Source organism: Polypterus senegalus, chromosome 2, assembly GCF_016835505.1.
Source record: "Polypterus senegalus isolate Bchr_013 chromosome 2, ASM1683550v1, whole genome shotgun sequence".
In the NCBI taxonomy this organism is placed as follows: domain Eukaryota; kingdom Metazoa; phylum Chordata; class Cladistia; order Polypteriformes; family Polypteridae; genus Polypterus; species Polypterus senegalus.
Genome location: NC_053155.1, coordinates 120963482 through 120985123, shown reverse-complemented (window position 1 = coordinate 120985123; position 21642 = coordinate 120963482). Strand labels below are relative to the sequence as shown.

Here is a 21642-nt window from a genome sequence, read left to right as displayed (position 1 = left end):
TGAGTTTTATTCCAATCTTATTTAAAAAAACATGCTCAGAAACTGAAGGTAAAGTTTGAACCAGAGTCAGATGTAATCAAAGTATTCATTTATAAAAGAAATTGTTCATTGTTTTGCTGTTAGCAGTTTTTTAAAAATATGTCTTTTATCATCAGAATGTATGAATAGCTATAAAAAGGGAGGTAAATCCTTAATAAAATCCACTGATATCTTCTCCTAGGGCAGGAGTGTTGAACTCTGGTCCTGGAGGGCCACAGTGGCTGCAGGTTTTCATTCTAATCATCTTCTTAATTAGTAACCTAATGCTAATTAACTTAGTTTTAATTAGTGCTTTAGTTTTAATTAACTTGACTCGGGCCCGTTAGTTGTTTCTTTTTCCTTAATTAGCAGTCAAAATATAATGAGACAAAACAAGCTGCCACATGACTAACTAACCTGTGCCCATCACACAATAAGTGAAAATAAAGAAAGGTAAAGGTCTCAGCAAAGTTGATCTTCGAGGTCATCAAAACATTTTGACGGTGTTCTTAGAAAATCCAAGTTTTGGAAATGTCTGCTATAGCTGAATGACAGCAGCAACAAGCCATGGAATTAAATAACTGGTTTAATTAGCAGCAAGAACTGGCTTCTCATTAAGAAACTGGTTGGAATGAAACTGGTTGGAGTTTGAAGCCTCAATTTAGCTGGTCATTTGTTGGCTCATTTCACATCTCATTTCGGTTTGCCTGTCATTTAATGAAGAAAAGAATAAATTCAGAGGACTGAATCCTTAAAAACAGGGCTATTAAAATGAAGGGAAAATGAGTTAATTAGCAGTGAAAACATGTCACTGATTAGGAAAAGAGTTAGAATGAAAACCTGCAGCCAATGCAGCCCTCCAGGACTGGAGCTCGACATTCGTGTCCTTGGGTCTGTTGGGAAGAATTTGGATGAATACAGTAGTAACACAACTAATCATAGGCCTAAACATACTCTTTATTGTCTTTGTGGACACCAGAAAAATCACTTGGTTCTTTAGTTGCATCCCTAACATAAAACCTCCATCCAAATAGTTTAGGAAGAAATTCTGGCCTGGTCGGAATTGCGTCAAAAAGGGTAGAACCCTACTGAGCTGCCAGAATTTTTATTATTAAATCTGTCCATTGAATGTGGTTGCTGTGATGAACCTTTCCTCCGTGAGAATATTCTCCATTTCCACAGTACGTTCAATTTTGTTTAATTAACCTAATATTTGTGAAAAATAACAAAATGGAAAGTACTGCTGTCACATCATTTATATAAAAAATCTAATTATTCAAAATGCAACAAAAATGAATTATAACAACTCACATACTGCAGAGAAAAATATTAGACAGAATACCACCAACATGATATCACTAATATTATGATTTTTGCAAGGCAAAATATACAGAAATACATATGAAGAAATTAATATATAGTGCTCTCTTTTTTTTTTTAAGTATTTTATAAAATACTAAAAAATATATGCATGCACTACTGGAGAAAGAGAACCAGTTGCCAACAGATCAATTGAGTAATTCAAACTATAGTATTTGAGCATTGCAATGTCAATGTAGTAATAAATTAAGAATGACCTAACAGTGATAAACTTTGAATCTGAAAAATCACATACCGTATGTATTTTAGTTACACTGCTGCTAAAAGAAGTGGAAACAATCCAGCACAATCTGCCTTATTGATTAGGATTGGTCTAAAAGTTTACCAAATTGCTACAACAGTATGTGTCAGTGCTTGTGTTCACTCTTTTGTTTTATTATCCAAATGTTATTTTACAACTAACTCTGCCTATTAAGTTGAAATTTTACCATATTCTGGAAAAATTAGATGAGTAGCTCATCATAAAAGTTCTTTCATTTGCATTTTGCTGAAGTGATGAACAATGTGCCACAAAAAGTTAGAACAGTGCCATTTTCAAACTTTATTATGTAAGAATACATTTCTAGACAAACACAAACTAATATTGATCATTGGATGCTCAGTTTGTATTGGTAGAATTAACTATTTTCACTTACCCGGCCAATTACAGTAACATGTAAAGTTATATTGTTGAAGTACTTTAATTCTTTTATGAATTTACCACAATCATCACAGCATTGTCTGTTCTAGTCTCTTTGCAAGCATGGTGTGAATTTAGTGGGCAAGTTTAGATACAAGATTAAACCTGTACTTTCAGACTGTAGAATCAACATAACAACAGGAATAACACAAACTGCACAAAGTGGCCAAGCCAGAATTCAAACCCAGATGCCCAGGTATCAGGCAGCCATGACAGCCAATGAGCCACCATACCATCCTCTATTAAACGGGTGTCCAACTGCTATCCTACCGGGACACAGTGGCTTTTATTCTAACCATATTCTCAATTAGTGACCAGTTTTTACTTCTTCTTAATTTCACTGATTTGCTATTTAACACTCAGACCCTTTAAACTAAGGGTGAGCAACTTTGCTCTTGGAGGGCTGCACTGGTTGCCAGTTTTTGTTCCAACCCAATTGCTTAATGAGAAGAAATTTATTGCTGATGAAGTACTTACTGCTCAAGTGAAATTTTTCTGCTTCGTTTTAGTGTTCTTGCTCGTTAAGTTTTCGAACCCTTAATTGCTTAATTTAGTCTTCAACAGCTGCATTTGCAGTTATCTAATTGATCTTTTTCAGCAATAAGATATAAATGACAAAGGAACCAAAGGAACTTGTTTCCATTTACACCTGTGTATATTCATTGAACACGATTTGATTTAATAAAGTACTCAGAAGGAAACTGAAGAGAAAGTGAAGAATTGAAAATTCACCCATTTTAGGATCTAAATCATTAGAAAGGAAAAAAAAGTCTACAATTTAAGAATGACCTGACATTATAGAGTTAAAACTAACAAGTCATGATATTAAATATGATTTAATTAGGAAGGATTGTTTTCCAATTAAGTTACTGGGTAGGAACAAAAATCTGCAACCACTACAGCCCACCAGGACTGGCACTGAGTGTTGTATATTTTACATTAGTAACGTGAGATGCCTGATGACAATGATAGCTTGAAAAGAAACGATAATGTACAAAAGAAATACAGTGTTTCCAAATATATTGTTTTTTGCAGCATGATATGGACATTAAATAAAAGCAAAATGATTATTAATTTTAAATAAACAGAAAAAATTACATTATAAAATGGCATTCAAAACTTTGTAATGGACATGCAAAACACGTTTGCACATGAAACTACAGTACAGAATTTTTAATTGTGCCTTATTTAATCATTCACCTGTGATACTGTTGAAAACGTATACAAAAGAACAAACCCATAAAAAGTAATATTTGGTAGGCTCACTTTTCTGCAGGGTGGAGAAGTAAGATAAAATGCTTTCAGTGTATACTTCAGTGTATACTTGCTTCTTCATTAATTGGGTGAACTTTACCTAGGTTGATGTTGACTGATTGGTGTACATAAGAAACAGTTATAGAACCTACTGATACATGGGCATGTACGCACACTGCACGGTCTGCTCTTAAAGAGAATCAACTCTTGTCAAGACTAAACAATGCTTAAAAATATATCATATTAGCCTGGCTGATAGTACTTCCACTCTGGCTAAGCATTATCCCACAACCTGGATCCATCAGATGTTGTGTTAGGTTGTTATGTAACTTATCAGCATAGACTGAAAACAAGACTTAAATGGATAATTCCATGCTCAAATGCACTCCTGTTCTTTAATGCTGCACATTTTTCAAATGTGCTGGACAAAAGGACAACAAGAAACATACTCATATCAGTTTTGTAATAAATTTAACATGTGAAAATATTGTGATGATTATGTCACAGGTCATTAGTACTAGTTGCATTAATTACTTGGGCAGTAGTTTGTAGGATAAACAAAACCATAAAATGGAGCATGCAACTTTAAATAAAGTAGTTTTGAAATATGCTTTTGAAAGAAATATCCACTGAAAAAATGAATTGGGTTACACTGAAAGCATCAATATTTCCACAAACGACAACAGATTTTTTATGGGCACTTGGCCCAGTTGCAGCACTTTGCATAATCTTGTACTTGAATTTTAATGACAAACAAATCAGATTACAGTGGCTTTTATATGCTGTTCTTGGAGTTTATCAATGCCTTGAGCAAAATAAGTTAACAGCCTACTATAATCATTTAAATATAAATGAGTGTTGCTTAAAACATCCACACAAAGGTTCTTTTTTCTTAAAGAATGCTATAAAAATCCTGCAAGTTTTGTGATAAATGAAATGAACAAATCAGGCAGAGTTTCAGAACTTTATAATTTATTGTTACAGGAATCAAATCATAGGTTACATAGAGATTCTTTTGACATTTCTTCATTACGTGGAAATTTACTGAATTGCTTTCATCGTTCCCTTAAGTCCGTATGATGTAAATTCTTAGACATGCACCACCAAGCCCATTCTGAACTATTCCTCCACAAGAAAGAGTGCTGGATGGCAAAGACTAGGATTTCACATCCTGCTTCTTCTTCTGAAACTTCCTGAACTGTGACTGGATGGCAACTGCTGCCTTCTCGGTCTCCGGAGCACCCATGTCAATGTCAAAGTCCTCTGGGACATCCTTCTTGGAATCATCTGTCAAACAGAATAAATCAAAAGTTATTGAAAAATATTAGTTTAAGCTCTTCAGTGATTCTGAGTGAATTTTATTTGAATGCATACTGAAGACTCAAATAAAACATGCTATGTAATTAATCAGGCATTAATGGTGGCAAGCCTGAAGCAAACTCTTAAAGGAACAAAGGTCAAAGCCGCAGTACACTAGGAATTCTCCAAATTAAAAGCATTCATTGTGTCTTTTACCAAAAGCTAAATATAATTAACAAAATACACTAAATATTTTAATCCTGTCCATTTTTCTTTTATACATTTTAATTTTATTTTCAAATGGCAGGACATGACAATCAAACAAATAATAATAACATTGCAAATACGACCATTTACTTCAAAGTCGATACAGAGATTGAAATAGAAAGAAATAAAACCTTCCCCCAACTAAAAGAGAAAAACAAGAGGGACATAGGCACAAAATCCCATGTAACTTTTTAAGTTTAATAGGACCATGGTCAGTCACAGGGAAGGCATGCTTATTCTAAAATAACATTAATGGGTTCTTGAAATGTTTTAAAAAAAGTTTTCAACATTTCTTTTAAGAGAAAATTTGATTTTTTTTTTCTAAATTGAGATGATAGAGAATTTTACTTATTCACTGGATGATAGAAGGTGGGTTGGGATTTTTCCAGTCAAGCAAGATAAGTTGATGTACTATTGATGTGATTTGGGATATTTCAGTTATTCAAGTTACATCAAATATCTCCATTAATAATTTAGGAGTGATTGTGACACCAAGGCTGTCTGATAAGGGTATTAAAATATTTCTCTAGCCATGTTAATTTAGTGCATTCCCAAAACATATGGCCTTGTGATTCTAAAGCTAGATGGCAATGCTCGCAGATTGGATCTTGCCCTGGGGGTGCATTTTAGACGCAGGGTAAATGTGGTCGATGATAGACTATTTTATGGAATGTTTGCTGCTTATAGATCTAGAGTGTATTCAATGTATTCAATTTTTCCACTACTTTTCTGAGATGCCAGTTAAAAGGTCCCTTTCCCACCGTTCCTTAGGATCATTGAAAGGTGGATTCTTTAAAATATTTTTATATATTGTTGAAATGCTATCTGAGTTTTCATCAAGACTGACCAGTACAGTCTCTGGAATGGATGTAGATGTGAGATGTGGAAAATTAGGTAGGTTCAATTTAACAAAATTTGAATATATATAAACAATGTGTAGATGGAATGTTACATTTGGAGCAAAATTGTTCTTAAGATGCAAATACATTGCCTATGCAAAGATCTTTAAGTGTCTTAATCACTAATGTTTTTCATAGGTTAAATACTGAATAAGTTTGAGAAGGCTGATAAAGGTGCTTTTTCCTGTGAATTCTATACCACATTATACCAGATTGGATGGCTATTCATTCATTATATCAAAACAGTTTAAATATCTGTGGATAACCAAGTAAATATGAAGATATTTTTCAATATAATTTTGGATGTACTATGGAAAACAAATCAAACAAGATGTCAACAAATGGTTCATCCTCCATCCCACCTTAACAGAGAGGATTAATACTTTCAAAATGAACATCCTCCCTAAGCTGTTATATCTATTTGGTTCACTGACAAAAGCGAGATAGACATATGGGCCCCGACAAAACCGCGAAGGACAAATGAGCGCCGACAACCCCGCTGGTTTTCGACAAATGCGCGCCGACAAAATCGCGAGAGAGGCCAAGAGAGTGGGACGCCTTTGCTGCAATTCTTCCTACATATGCAGGGTGTGATCTTAAGGACTATCTGCGTGCCGTGCTGATGGCATGCCGCGTCTCATAATATTGACTTTTAAAATAAACATTATTATATATGCTTTAAACCAGTAATTCATATTTAATGAAACTTTCACGATTTTGTCGGCGCGATTTTGACGGAGCATTTTAATCGCCGCTATTTTGTCGGCACGCATATGTCTATCGCGCAAATGTCGGGTCACAATCTATTTGATAGCACTCAAATTGTCATCAACAGTTCATTCTTTAAGAAATTAGAATCAATCTTAACACCATTCACCTGAAATTTGAAACGGCCATACAAAAGTCAATTGTACAAAGATCTAAAGCAATAAGTGGCATGACCCTACCTAACCAAATATATGCACAGTACAATCTTGGAACTGGGCACAAATTAATGAATTTACACCAGCCAGGCTAGCTTTGGGAAAAAAAAACTTGTTTTAAATCTTCTGTTTATGCCCTGCTCTGTGTTCCAATCAATACAAGCTGTGCAATTTACCAGCCATCCAGTCAAATACTTAAAATATGGAATCAATGTAAGATGTATTTCAAGGTAGATAATCTCTTATCTGTTGCTCTTGTAAATAATAATCAACTTTTTCAACCTTTTCAAAACTACTTACTTTTTAACCTATTGAAAACAAGTCTGTCCATATTTAAAAACACCTAATATAATTTAATTATGGAGAGTCAGAATTCCTTAGTAGTACTGGACAAAAAAATGAGCAATCTTGGGTGGTGCTTCTACCCAGGTCAAGGCACACTTCCATAAACACAAGTCATATTAATTTTTTGCAAAACTAGATGACTTTAAAACTTTATATATGTGAATATATATTGTCAAGGATGCCAGGGGCCATGACCCGGCCGGGACGACATGAAGGACCGGATATGGGTCTGCACCCACCCTGGATCACGTGGGGGTTGCCTTCCGGGTTGCTTTGGGGGCCACGGGTACAGGGCATGGAAGCCCTACCCTGTAGGGGCCCGTGGTCACCGCCAGGAGGCGCCCCAATGCCTTAGGGACCTGTTATCCCAGCACTTCCGCCACACCAGGAAGTGCTGGGGGGGAAGATTTATGACGGCGCCCGGAGAGCAGCCGGGAGGACAGCCGGCCAGAGGAGGAATGCCGGGAACACCTGGTGCTCATCCGGGAACTGTATAAAAGGGGCCGTCTCTATTCATTCGAGGCTAGAGTCGGGTGGAAGAAGGACGAGGCAGAAGAGAGTGGAGGCGGCCCAAAGAAAGGCATTTGTGGCCAGGACTGTGACTGTTTGGGGTTTGTTTTTTGCACGTGACTAAGGTCTGTGTGACCATTGGACTAGGTCTTTGTGACCAGTATTGTAAATACTTGTGTGAATAAACGTGCGGTGGTTTTAAGCAACATGTCCGCCTGTCTGTGTCCGGGCCAGGTTCACAATATTTAAATATGGCAAAGATTTCTTGCTTCTAAGTGTCTAATGTTTGCCAGTCAATTGGAGCCAATCCCAACCAACACAGGACGCAAGTCAGGAAACAAACTGCAGGCAGGGCGCCAGCCCACCGCAGGGCACACACACACACCAGTGACAATTTAGAATCACCAATGCACCTAACCTGCATGTCTTTGGACTGTGGGAGGAAACCGGAGTACCCGGAGGAAACCCACACAGACATGGGGAGAACATGCAAACTCCATGCAGGGAGGCCCCGGGAAGCGAACCCCGGGTCTCCTAACTGCGAGGCAGCAGCGCTACCCACTGTGCCATCATGCCACCCCAGTCAATTAATCAGTTTTCATTTTCTGAAACATTTTCATTTATGACCAACATCATAATGTGCTTTACAAACAGAATTCTGATATCATAGAGGAATATAAATTCTACTTAAAAAACATTATTATGGGCAATGGGTTGACTAAATCGAAAATGATAATGTACAATCAAAAAATTGAAATAGGCATGTAAAAAGATGAAACTGTGCAATTTTCAAGGCATTTTGAAAGCAAAGTGCCAAATGTTGATTCATGAAGTGGCACTGAAAATGATCATAGAGAATTACATAAACAGTACTCTAAGATTTGAAACAACCGCAAGGCTGACTTTAAACAATTTCAGAGAAATATTAAAAATTACTGTAGATAATCATCTCAAGATAACTGATAGATGTACAAACTTGGATAACTTTAAACTTTCTCAGTTCTGATGTTTCATTCCTTGTTGCTAATGAAGAATTTCAAAGCTTTTCAACAAGACCAATGCGGAAACTGGCTTCCTAGTGATAGAGATGCATGTTTGAAGATTTGCTTTTTCCTATTGACCTTCGTGGTCTTGGATGGATTAAGCTAAAACATATAACTACTGGATCCACTTCAGAGAGCACTGAGCTTCATCATTGTGTCAAATGAGGCCGATTGTGGTGGTATCATTATAGACAATATTCAAACATTTGATTGACCTCACCTGAGAAACGTGTTCATAAGGATTAAAAAGTTGTGCACAAAATCCTAAGGCGTGTCTGAGCTAAGGATCTGTAATGTTAAAGTGGTTGACCTTAACTACCTGTGTCCTATTCCATATTAAGTTAACAAGTGACACATTAGTTCGGACTAGAGCCAAAAAAATGATCCAGAGTCCAAAGCACCAACCAGAAATTTTTTTATTGAAAAACTCATGCAAACAGTCAAATCATTACGTTTTCCAACAGCCATCTCATTGCAGTTTTGATTTTAGTTGGATGTAGAAACATGGAAGCAAAAAATAGCATGACACTGGCTTCCAGGTGTCATGAGATGGAAATCCTTGTCAATGTAAACAAAGCACAGATGGCAGTGCCCTATCCACTAAACTTAGTGTCAGATACCTTAAGCGACTCAACATAATGATCACTACAATACTGTATTTCAAAATCTCAAGAATTATAACTAATATGAGAGCCACTCCTAGTAGTCCTTTTAGGTTTATGCCCAGGAATGATAAATTCTTTGAAACAATGCATGAAAGTAAAAGGCTTAAAGTGGTGTTGCAGAGGTCTCTGAACACGTGAGCCAACTAGGCAGAACATGATATAAGTAGCAGGACTGAACTTGTTTGTCCCTGCAGCTTCCCACGACTTCTGCGTTTTAAAAATAGCTCTCTCTGTGCCCTCTGGAAGGCAAATGGCAGAGCGAAAAACATGGAATTTAATGCTTGACTAGAACACTAGATGAGAACAGGCCATTCAACCCAACAAAGCCTACCAGTATTATCCACTTATTTCTTCCAAAAAAACATGAAGTCGAGTTTTGAAAGTCCCTAAAGTTTTACTGTCTACCACACTACTTGAGAGCTTATTCCAAGTGTCTATCATTCTTAGTGTAAAGAAAAACTTTCTAATGTTTGTGTGACTAATGGCCATTCCTCCATTTACTTTCCAAAACTGCTTTTTTCTTTAAAGAGGTGCAGGGTGATGAACCATATAAGGAGTAAAGGCAATAATTTATAATTGAGCACACATCTTATTCTCGTCTAAATTAGTCACCATATGATCTACCTTACCCATGAGAGAATCATTTCATATGAACATGCAAACACCACACACAAAGTGAGAATGCCAAGATTCAAACCCAGATCTCTGGGCCGCAGCGGCATCAATTAAGGTGCCACCGTGCCATGTTCAAAGGACTGTGTTTTGTGAATTTGAACATACAAGCATCACTCCTTTCATTTGTTTGGGAGGTTATAGAAACATTCAGATGAAATCAAAGGGGGCCTTACTTGTCTGAAATCATTGACATTGAATTGTTTTTCTAACTATTTTTAGATATGAAAAGAATGAGTTTCATATAAAAGGACTCTCAAGTTTGCAGAGAGTGGAGGAAAAAGATTTAGAGACAACCGACTAACCTAAGTAAATCCTGAAATTGACTATTAAATCTGTGAAATAACAATGATGAAACATTGATTTTGTTTTCATAAAGCTGAGAAAGTTAATATTTATATTGGGCCTTGTCACTTTAATGGTATTGGTTTTTCTTATGTTTACTTTTTTCATATCTCCTTATCATTGTTTGGAAATGCAGTTTATTTGCCAAAATTAGTAATTAACATCCTATTCACAGCATATTCATATATGTGTTATATACTATTAAAGGTAACATCATTTGTAGCATTGAAATATATTATTAGACTTTTTAAAATGGCATTACGCTGTAAGGTTAACAGTTTTGTGTTTTGTTAAATTTCTGTTTCTAGGTTAGAGTAAGAAGAAGCATTGTATAAGAGACATTTCTAAACAGTGCCCTTGCAAGAATGCACTGAGAACTCTAAATTGCAGTATAACTCGTCCTTTATACTATTATCTCTTGTAACTCATCGTTTGTGAAGGAGTTTTAACTGTAACAGTTAAAAAGGATTTTTCTTAAATTTAGTATAGTTTCAGATTTGGGGTGGGGGACCATTGTGATCATATGTCTAATGTTAATCACTACCATTTGTAGGAGAATCATATTTGAAATTTTTGTTAGTAGAGAATTAAATTTTTGATGAACTAAGTCTTTTATTTAAAGTTGTTTTTTTCCTGTTCTGCAAGAGTCACTTAAGAAGTTGGAAAATGCAGAACTTTGAAGCATTTCTTCTAGGATATACTTAGGTAATTGTAAAATAAGAGAACTTCACAGAATGCAGTTAAACAGATGTTAAACTAAGACTGCTGACAACGCTTCAGGACATGCTTTGTGTGAGGAGAGTAAATGACTAAAAAAAGTGAGGCCACCCTTAAATCAATAAGAAGTGCAAATAAGGAATCATTTTTGTGTGTGTGTGTGTGACTATCATAGCCACACTACCTATACTTCAGAACGAGTCATCTAACTTAAGCTAAGCATGTTCGGATTCAGCCAGTACTTGGGTAGGAAAAGCTTGGGTTGCTGCTGGGATTGGCCTTGGTAAGACCAACAATAGGTGCTTACTTTGTGGTCTGTGTTCAGGGCCGGCGCCACCATTAAGACAAATTACATATTCGCCAGCCGCATGGGTTAGCTACCGAACAGTCAGTTGGCACACTAATAAGCTTGGCCTAGGGCGCAAAATAACCTAGCACTGGCACTGTCTGTGTGTGGATCCCAATGACCCCATGCAGTGACAGGGACACAGTGCTGTAAATATGGCACTGTTCTTTGGATAATTTATAAAACCGACTCTCTGTAGTTACTAAAGATCCATGAGCATCCTTCATAAAGAGCAGGGTGTATCCTTTATCCAGGTTAAACTGCCCATCGTGGCCTCATCCATACTGGCCCCCTAATCATCCCCTGTCTCTAATTGGCTATCTCTCTCACTCGTTCACCACCTAACAGCAAATGTGTGGTGAGTGTACCACCGCAACATAATGGCTGCCATTGCTACACACTGGTGGTTCTTGAAGTGGTTTCCTCGTCTATGTAAAGTACTTTGTGTAGTGAGAAAAGCACTATATAAATTAAATGAATGAATGAATGAATTAATTAAATATAGCTGGGTTAAAATATTAACTGAACAGATCACATCTTTGGTAAAGGTAAGGTGACAATATCTTAATATTGATCTCCCTTTAGCCCAAGGTCTCATCCTGAAACACAATTTCCGTATAATTTAGCTTGCTTACTTAAAATCACATTATTTAACAGAATGTTCTTAAAGTTATTTTGCGTTCTCTTCATTCTCCCACCTAAGAAGAACTTTACAAGTTACTTGGACAATTTTTTTGAACACTACACAGTAGAATCAGTGAGAACTTTTCACACTGCAGATGTGTCATGCTAACTTTTAGATTTATTCCTGATCACAAGCTTGTAGAAAAATATAAACACTAGCTATCACAGTGGGTGTGACTATTGCTCAGATTGTCTGCAATTTATAGTTATGAGGGAATAAACAAGGTACAGAACTTAAAGACTGCTACCCCAAAGCTAGGTGATCATTAAAATGATCAAAACTTGTACATTTAAAAGCAATCTTAACTGAACTACTGAATTGTTCATCTGCCAAACAGATAACACACCATTACCTATAATCCCTCTTACTTTAAATTTGAAAGATGGCAGCTGTAAACTTACCAGAGTGTGAGTACAAATGTGGGTGTATGTTTATGCACAAGTGCCTGTGCGTGACTGGGCCCTGTAATGTCCTGATGCCTTCTCTAAGTCTGTGCCCTGTCATGGGCTCAATGCTCTTGGGAAAGGCTCTGGCTCCCAGCAATCCCCAGTTGGTTTAAACAGATCTTATGTAAAATATATATATATATTCCTGAAAGATTGAACATTTGACAGTTTCTATGCTACCAGGGAAGGATGGGTCACTGCCAACCCTTCGCAAAAGCATTCAGCGTTGTGGAACATCCTTTTATCAGGTTTGTTGTTATTAGTGTCTTTAATGAGAATAACAGGAATTTAGAAATTCATTTTAATCTAATAAATACTCTTGACAAAACTAAGAATCTGAGAAAGAAATTCAGAGTCGTGTGAAGCAGAAACACTACTGTTTCCATATATTTATCCCATCTGTCTTCATGTGTTGCTCTTACCACTATTTATTTACCACTACCCTTATCCAGAGCAGGGTAGTGAGAGCCTATCCCATCAAGCATTAGCTGCCAAGCAAGATCAATCTCTGGACAGGGTGCCAGCCCACTGCATGATGAACACACACACACGCACAATAGGAGGAATTTGGCAGTCTTCCTAACCTTTATATATCTTTAGACTATGGGAGGAAACCCAGAGTACTTGGAAGAAACCCACATACACATTTGGAAAACATGCAAGCTCCACACGGAAAGCAGCCAGAACTTGAAACGTGATGTCATTATTATGAGGCAACAGCACTACCACTGCACCACCATGCTACCCCCATCTCCTTTTATGAGAGTGCTATTTCATTTACAAGTACTTTTTTCTGCCAATGGACTAGGATGTCTCTCTATGCTTTGTAAATTAATAAACCATATTTTCATGATGATCTGCTTCTATATAATGAGATCAACTTCTTCCTTCAGTTCCAACACTGCAACTCCATTTTCTAATATTCAGCAGTATTATGTTGAATAACACAACTCATTTTTGCTTCAGCTTCCTACTGGAACACAGAAGCTTTTTTTTCAGAGTAGCCAATATCAGCATAAAAGTGCCCCTCTTCATTTGAATGATAGCCATCCTTAATCATTTCACACTGAATCTTTCAAAAGCACACTTTAAAAAAGAATCTGTGCTAAACGCTCGGGTGCCATCCAGTCTTTTAGTAGAATGTTTTCCAACCATGCACAAATCTATCTTAGAGGATAATGTTATTTAAAATATCCTTTTATAATGGCACCACTGCAAACAATTAGCATTATTCTTAACTACTGTAAGAGCCATCTTAAAAGCAATAAATCTCTTAGCCTTAAATTGAATTGGAATATTAGTCAGCATAAGATCCTATATCTCTGATAATGTCACTTATCCATTTTCTTAAAATGCACTTTCTATTTTGGGATAACATAAAGCCAGCACCTGCAAAATCAGGCACAAGGCAAGAATCATATCTGGGTGGGTTGCAATTACAGTGGAAAGTACGACCGCATCCACAGCCCTGTGCACTCATAATGTTGGTTTAAGGTTACTGACATACCTAACGTGTTTTAGATGTGAGAGGACAACTAAAGTAAGTTCATGTGAGCAGGAAGAGAACATACAAACAATCAGGCTAATACATTTAGTAAGGAGATATAAGAAGAAAGAATAACCTTTCATGCATATGTGTTGAAATGTATTAGTTATGTGGAAATAATAAATGAAATATCTATTGCTGTGAAAATAATAAAAAATTTAATTTAAGTATATGAACAATCATTTTTATTACTATTAAAAAACTCAAATCAAAAACTAAATGTAATATGTTTTATTAAATCTAGAATAAATGTGAAATTATTTTTAATATAATGTTTTTCCAAACACTTCTCATATTATTCAACAATTTCATTAATCCTTTACATTAAACATTTTTACGTAAATCATCATCATTTAAAATTTCTGAAGATGCTGGACTACCTGAATGGATGTTTTGACCCACAACTGTTGTCCTATTTCTACGTTTCAACCTTTTAGTGACTAATTTAGGTTTCTTTTTGGTGTAATAGCTTTCTCCCATGCATCTGAGAAGGTCTTAATCCTGTCTGCTCACTGACAGTACCTTAGGGAAGCACAGTCAACACATTTAGATTAAAGGAGTTCAGTACACAGAGTTTATGTATTGACAGGTACTGTATGCTTAATGGTATAGTAATTATGATCATTTTGGGAGAGTACTAGCAAGGTAGTGTTAGCTTTAAACAGTGATTACAGTAATCCCTCGCTATATCGCGCTTCGACTTTCGCGGCTTCACTCTATCTCGGATTTTAACTGTAAGCACATCTAAATATATATATCACGGATTTTTCGCTGGTTCGCCGCTTTCTGCGGACAATGAGTCTTTAAATTTATGGTACATACTTCCTCAGTTTGTTTGCCCAGTTGATTTCATACAAGGGACGCTATTGGCAGATGGCTTAGAAGCTACCCAATCAGAGCATGTATTAAATATTAATTAAAACTCTTTAATGATATAAGATATGCTTCCCGCGGTGCTTGAGATTGTTTGCTTTTCTCACTCTCTCTGCCTGACGGAGGGGGTGTGAGCAGAGGGGCTGTTTGCACAGAGGACACTGACGCTCCTGACGTAAAATGCCGCTTCATCGCGGTACTTCTGCATACTTAAAAGCACGTATTGATTTTTTGATTGTTTGTTTTTCTGTCACGCTCTCTCTATCTCTCTGACATTCTTTGCTCCTGACGGCGCTCCTTTGAAGAGAAGATATATTTGCATTCTTTTAATTGTGAGAAAGAACTGTCATCCCTGTCTTGTCATGGAGCACAGTTTAAACTTTTGACTAAAGGGTGTTATTTCATGTCTAGAGGGCTCTAATAATGTTAACAGTGTGAGAGTTTATAAGGGCTTAAAATATATAAAAATAACCATACAAACATATGGTTTCTACTTTGCGGATTTTCACCTATCACGGTGGGGTCCGCGATCGAGGAAGAATTACTGTACCCTACTTTTTAAATTAACTGTTAAAAAAACAATCCCTCATGGTTGCCCCTTTTTATAAGAGAGAGAGGGAGAGTTTGTTCCTCCCTCTATTAAAAGAGTAACTCATTACACTATTTGTCCAGGTGAAATGTACTACTTATGCCACTTCTGCATTTGTATTCAGTATGCCAGTTTAATAACTAACTAAAACTGTGTTCTCTGTTGTAACTTTGTAAGTAGTGCTCTGTACTCTTCCTTTAAGTTGCATTGGCGTACAATAGAGTTTAAAATTTTCTCGATGCCTCTGGTCCCACGAGCTCCACGTCCATTTTGCCTCTCAATTTATTAATTTTTTGCCTGCTTAAAACTTTGCTATATCCTTTGTCAAGAGTCATGGGCACTGAGGGGAACTTTGTGTGAATAGTAAGGTTAGGCTAATGCAGAACTCACACTATAGTACATCCTTTCAAATCTAGCCGGATATGATTAATGTTTTGTCCTAAATTTTTCAAGTGATTAGCTCTTAGGATCTACTCCTAAAGTACAGGTGTGTATTAAAGGATAGAATATACTACTAGAATACTAAGACACCACAGGACATTATTTATGCATAATCTTTATTTTTTTCACGTTTGATTGGATTTTATCTAATAGTCTAATGATTTTTAGTCATTGTAATTCTTGATTCTCTAATGCAAGGGTGAATATATTTCACACTTCCAGCAAACATTTGATGACTCATTCACTTCACTTTCTGCCTTCTGCCAGCTAGTCCAGAAATATATTTAGGCATCCTACCAACTCCTAGTAAGATTAAACAGTGAATGGAAAATAAGTAAAGGAACAAAGGAGACATACTTTTTTTTATATAAATTCAAGACAAGCATTCACTGATGACTCTTCAAAACATATTATAATGATCATCTCCCATAAATTACCATATGTGCTGTTTTTGTGCATTGGCCAAGATAAACTTTTAATTTCATGCTTTCATGCTGAACAGAATGGACAGAAAGAAGTTTATGATATAATAGAACCCAATAGTAATCAATGCTGTACAACAGCAATTGATGCTAAAAAATGTTCATGAAGAAAGAAAAAAAATCTCATTGGTGTTGCATAATCCACCTGTCCCTTACCCAGTGTGATAAACGGCCAGGGACCTTCCCTGGTCGGGATGCCCTTTTGAGGAGAGGACCAGGGGAGTGGACATATCACCAGCAGTACCTCCCCTCGGGACATGAAAGGGAAGCCCCCTGTGTATTTTTTATTGCGGGTTCCAATAACTCAGCGACACGTTGTTTGGAAAAGAGTAACTCTTTACTTGAACAGTTCTAAACATGTACAACTTCTGCCAAAACACCAAATCCTCTTAAAACTTCCTGTATGTAAATGAAGACATTTACATTTGCCACAGGGCACACACACACCAGTGACAATTTAGAATTACCAATGCACCTAACCTGCATGTCTTTGGACTGTGGGAGGAAACCGGAGCACCCGGAGGAAACCCATGCAGACACGAGGAGAACATGCAAACTCCACACAGGGAGGACCCGGGAAGCGAACCCAAGTCACCTAACTGTGAGGCAGCAGTGCTACCCACTGCGCCACCGTGCCACCCTGCTTTAAAACTTGCATTCGAAAATTGTGGACCATTGTCTGTAAAAACTTCCTCTGGCACACCATGCCTTGAAAAAATGGATTTCATGCACACGATGACATTCACTGCTGTTGCTTTACTCAATCAACATACTTCTGGATACAGGGATTAATAATCAGTTACAATAAGATAATTCTTCTCGTCACAAGTGAAAAGATCAGCACCTACTTTTTGAAAAGGTCTTTGAGGTACTGGATGTGGTTTTAGTGGCTCTCTGGGATTGTTGAACTGGTACCGAATGCATGTTGGACAATTTGACACCTCATCTGAAATGTCTTGGTTTATTCTTGGCCAATACATTACTTCACAAGCCCTTCTCTTACATTTCTCAACTCCCAGGTGACCTTCATGATTTTTTTAGCATGTATTTTCTTAATCTTTGTGGAATCAGTGTTTTACTGCCCTTGTATATAATACCATCAATAACAGTCAATTCAACCCTGTAGTTCCAATACTCACTAAGATTCATACTACAGTTTTTTTTCGCATTAGGCCAACCAGTTAGTATAGCATTTACCACCTGCATAAGTGTCTCATCTTTCTCAGTCTCCTGCCTAATCAGATGCATTTTAGCATTTGCTACAGGTATAGCTTCAGTAATCAGGTTTACATATGTCTGGATATCTTCAAATACTTGATAATCAGGTGGAGACTTTGGATCAGCTGCTCTGGACAGTGTATCTGCTGTATACATCTGCTTTCCCGGTGTATATACAACATTTAGTGCATAACACTGAAGTATGATCATCATCCTTTGAATTCGTAATGGACATTCATTGAGGGGTTTTACAAATAATGATATTAATAACTTATGATCAGTTTCTACTATGACCAGTTGTCCTGCAACAAACTGATGAAATCTATTACATGCGAATACAATGCTAAGCAGCTTTTTTTCTATTTGGGCATATCTGGTTTCTGCACCTGTCATAGAGCGAGATGCATATGCCACTGGTTGCCAGTTATCATCATATTTCTGAAGTAAAACGGCTCCCAGACCTGTTTGAGATGCATCAGCTGAAATTGTGATTGGTCTTGCTGGATCATAAAATTTCAGTACTGGTTCTTTTGTAAGTACTTTCTTTAAATGTTGCCATTCCATTTCTTGCTCATTATTCCATTCCCACTCATTTTTCTTTTCAGTTAGCCTTCTTCGTGGAGCTATTTCTTCAGAAAGGTTGGGTAATGAATTTTCCCATAATATTAATTAAATCCTATAAACATCTTTTTTACTTTGTGGTTTTTGCATATTTTCAATAGCTGACACTTTCATTGGATCAGGATGGACACCCCTACTGCTGATTTTATCGCCTAGAAATGTTAGTTCAGACACCCCTATTTTGCATTTGCTTTTATTCAGCTTTAAATTGGCTCTACGTGTAGTTTCAAATACCTTTCTGAGTCTCTCATCATGTTCTTCCTTGTTAGCTCCCCATATAATTATATCATCCATGGAAGTATCAACACCTTTAGTGTGCTCATAGATCATATGTATAGTTTTATGGGATACCTCTGGTGCAGAAGCAATCCTAAAAGGAAGTCTCAAAAAACGGTATATGGCAAAAGGGGTATTGAAAGTACACAGATTAGCACTGGCATTATCCAGTTTTAGCTGCCAAAATCCTGAAGATGCATCCAGTTTAATAAAATAGCCGGCATTTGCAAATTGAGGCATTATTTCTTCATGTGTAGGGAGTTTAAAATGTTCTCTCTTAATTGCTCTATTCAGATCTCTTGGATCCAGACAAATTCTTAAATTTCATTTTTCTTGTCTACGATAATTAAAGAATTAACCCATTCAGTTGGAGTATCTACTTTCTCAATTACTCCTAGGTGTTCCATTCTGTCAAGCTTAGCTTTTTAAGGTCCTTTCATAGAAAATGGAACTTTTCTGCATGGATGGATGATGGGAGGTGTATTTCTGTCAATTTTTATAGTGTGCTCTCCTGGGAGACATCCTAGTCCTTTAAACAAATCACTGTATTCTTCTATCAGTTGATCATAATCAGGGTTTTCACTTTCAAAGACTGAAACTCTCTTTACTAGATATTCAGTCTCTCACAAGCAGTTAAACCCAATATTGCTTGTACATCTTTTGTAACTATTATAAAAGTTAACATGTGCACTGTGCCCTTATATGTCACCTTTGCCACACATTTTACCTATTACTGGGATATCAGCATCTGCATAACCTGTTACTTTCACATGTGCATTATGTAGTTTTGGTTTTGGCCTCAAAGCGTTAAATACATTCTCTGAAATAACATTTACTTGTGCTCCAGTGTCCAGCTTAAACAAAACAGTTACACCATTCACCTGCAAAGGAATAGCTCAATCTTTTCCATTTTGTCCTTTCTCTAACAAGACATTTACAAAAAATTCTTGTATATTAGTTTCTGTAACACTATTCACTTTACTTTGCTGTTCTTGTTTTCTACAGCATCGTGCAAAATGGTTATTCTTGCCACAGTTATTGCAGGTCTTGCCATAGGCTGGGCACGTCTTTGGTGTATGCAACGTTCCACATCTTTTACACTTTGAGCGATACTTTCCGTCTGCCTCGTTTCTGGAACTTTCTGTTCATGCCGCTTTCTTCTCTTTGGACGCCTTTTGTTTATCACGCTTTTTTAGAACATCTACAGTGCAGCTTTCACTTATCAGTTCTCTGGCTTGTGAGTTTACTGTTTCAGCAGCCCTGCACAGCACTAAAGCTTTGTCTAAATCTAGGTCTTGTTCTCTAAGCAATCTCTCTCTTAGTGCATTATCAGGTATTCCACACACAATTCTATCTTTGATCAAAGAGTCTGTAAGCTCACCAAATTTGTACGTTTTGCTGTGGTTTCTCAGCTCTGTTACATATCGATCAATTGTTTCCCCGGCTTTCTGTATGCACGTAAAAAATTGATGTGTTTCGTAGGTCACATTTCTTTTAGGTATACAGTATGCCTCAGATTAGTCCATAATTGTTTTCAGTTTTAATTCATCCCCATCTTCAAAGACAAAATAATTATAAATTTCAAGCGCTTCATCCCCAACAACATGTAAAAATAATGAAGCTTTCATTTTTTCCACTTTACGATCTGCGTCAATTACAGACAAGTAGAGTTCAAAGCACTGTTTGAATCTCCTCCAGTTTTCAGCTACATTACCGGTCAACTGAAGCTTTGGAGGCGGCTGCACACCTTCCATTTCTTCTTTATTATTTTATTTATTCTTTTTGTAAGTGTCTTTTTTTTTTCAATTCCTTGTCTCAAACTTTCTTTTCCAAACCCTCACTCCTGACACCATATATTGTTTTTATTGCGGGTCCCAATAACTCAGCGACACGTTGTTTAGAAATGAGTAACTCTTTACTTGAACAGTCCCAAACATGTACAAGTTCTGCCAAAACACCAAATCCTCTTTCAACTTCCTGTATGTAAATTAAGACATCACAGATCAACATCAACTATGATTACACCCTGGTTTACATCGGGACCACGGGACTGGAACTTAGAAGCTCAACCCTGCGGGGGACCATGGCCACCACCAGTGGGCGCCTGGACAGTTCCGGAGCAGTGGTCTGCAGCACTTCCGACACACCCAGAAGTGCTGGTGGAACTTGATCAAGGAACACCTAGAGCACTTCTGGGTGCAGTATAAAAGAGGCCGTCTCACTCTACTCGGGGAGCCCGAGTTGGGTGGAAGAGGACAGAGCTTTTTTTCTTCCTTTTTTCTAGGGGCATTTTTTATATTGTTTGCCATTGTTCACAATTGGGTGTTATTATACTGTATTATAAACCTCATTCTGTCCATTCTGCATGAAAACATGAGATTATTTTTGTTTTCAATCATCACTACAAACTACGTGGGGAAATAATAAAAATAAAAAAAAACATTTTTGGATGAAGTGATCCTTTAATAACTTGTATTATTACTTAAACAAGCTGTATATGACCAGTTTCTATCCACCTTAATCCTCACATATGTGGGATATTTTAAGTAAATGAATAGATCTTAAGCTTTAACAATGAGGAAGTGACTGTTGGGGGGAGCTAATAAACATGCCTGTTTGTGTCATAATCTGACTTGTAAGATACAATTTTCCCAACAGTTCCTTGACCTTGAAAAATCATTTGAGTTTAGTTTACAAGATTTCAGTGGCCAATAGTGGCTATATTCATCTTTTGCCTCCTTTTGTTTTTAACATTATTAAAAGCAATTCTTGAATTTGCTGCCTACAACTATTTGTTCTGCCTTCTGATTATGAATTATGTCTCGTGTTTCTTGGCTTTGGTTACTTTAACCCTTTTTGGATTACAATTTACTGCTTTGTTCTCAGACCGTGATTCTCGCTACACGCCTTGAGCTTTTTTTTAGTTATTGTCTTCCCAATTTTGACTGTTACGTGAATTTTGCCATCTCCCTTATTCCATTTTGTCTCAAAACTATTGTTGCCTTGTGCAAGTAGCACAATTTTTTGTTTCATCCATAACCTGAAACCTCATATGTAGTTTGTGGTGCTGGAGCCGTTTCAAGACACACGTTTACACATAAAA

General features: G+C 36.8%; 1 protein-coding gene across 1 annotated transcript in view; it reads right to left on the bottom strand.

The window, feature by feature from the left end:
• Positions 1–4283: 4283 nt before the first annotated feature.
• LOC120523293 (calmodulin regulator protein PCP4-like) overlaps positions 4284–21642 on the bottom strand; it is a 139572-nt gene continuing 122213 nt past the window's right edge. Inside the window, exon 3 of the mRNA XM_039744496.1 lies at positions 4284–4618. Within this exon, the coding sequence (XP_039600430.1) occupies positions 4488–4618 (131 nt within the window). The 3' untranslated portion in view covers positions 4284–4487. The remainder of the gene's footprint in view (positions 4619–21642) is intronic.